General features: G+C 35.1%; 1 protein-coding gene across 1 annotated transcript in view; it reads right to left on the reverse strand.

Annotated features, from left to right (window-relative positions):
• Window positions 1–226: 226 nt before the first annotated feature.
• Window positions 227–906, reverse strand: part of LOC105821176 (chromosome unknown open reading frame, human C7orf62) — a 21,767-nt gene continuing 21,087 nt past the window's right edge. The window contains exon 2 of the mRNA XM_012657827.1: window positions 227–900. Coding sequence (XP_012513281.1) covers window positions 304–900 — 597 coding nt within the window. The 3' untranslated portion in view covers window positions 227–303. The remainder of the gene's footprint in view (window positions 901–906) is intronic.

The following is a 906-nucleotide window of genomic DNA, read 5'->3' on the forward strand; positions in this document are numbered from 1 at the left end:
CATCTTTGCGTTTTTTCATCTATACTTTTCTTTTAAAAATTAAGTCGTTCCATGAAAATCATGTTAACATTTGAGTACTTGTTAAACTCATCTACCCATTAAAATAATATATTGAACTTAGTATCAGAATAGATACAGTAAGTTTAGTTCCACATATTCTGTAAAGATTAATATATTACCTTTGTGTTTATTGCAGTGTTCTGTTCCTTCTTTTAAAAGAGAAGAGTAACTTTATAAATATTTTCCTTTTATTTAAGTAGCATAAATTCCTTAAGAGATATGAGCACACAGTCTCTATCAATCCTAGAAATGGGAAGGAGCAGGCCATACCACCTCAGAATCCAACGTGACATGCATGGGTCTATTGTACATATTTATGAATGTTGCTGGGTCCATGAATTCTTCAGATTCGCACAAGTACTTTATGATTTGCTCTGGAAGGAGTAGGTCAGGTACAGCATGGTGCAAGTTATCGCCTGGTCCTTTAGTGACCACTTTAATAGTCTTAAAAAGGTAGAGTGACAGTTTATGAATTTGGGTGATAAAATCTGTGATGACCTCTTTTAGGGACTGGGATTGTGTCACGTCATCGAGATACATAACTGGCACTTTTATTGCTGAAACATGCCATTGCATGAAAAGCCGAGTTGGGATGTTATGGGAAATGACTATAATTTTCATTTCTTGTATAAAAAATTCTTTCTCATCGTTTTCATGGCCAAGATAATCTAGGAGAATTTGGAAGAGAGCACCACTGGAGGACTCAAGGATATGCAGAAAGGAAGTGGGGTATATGAGCAATAATCCTGTCACTACTTCTTCTAGGTGATGTTTCAAAATTGACTGAAACAATTGTTCATAGTATTCAGAAATATCCTTTTTTTCCACATTTCCTTGTGTCTTGGC

This window comes from Propithecus coquereli, unplaced genomic scaffold, assembly GCF_000956105.1.
Source record: "Propithecus coquereli isolate 6110/MARCELLA unplaced genomic scaffold, Pcoq_1.0 Scaffold561, whole genome shotgun sequence".
Taxonomy (NCBI): domain Eukaryota; kingdom Metazoa; phylum Chordata; class Mammalia; order Primates; family Indriidae; genus Propithecus; species Propithecus coquereli.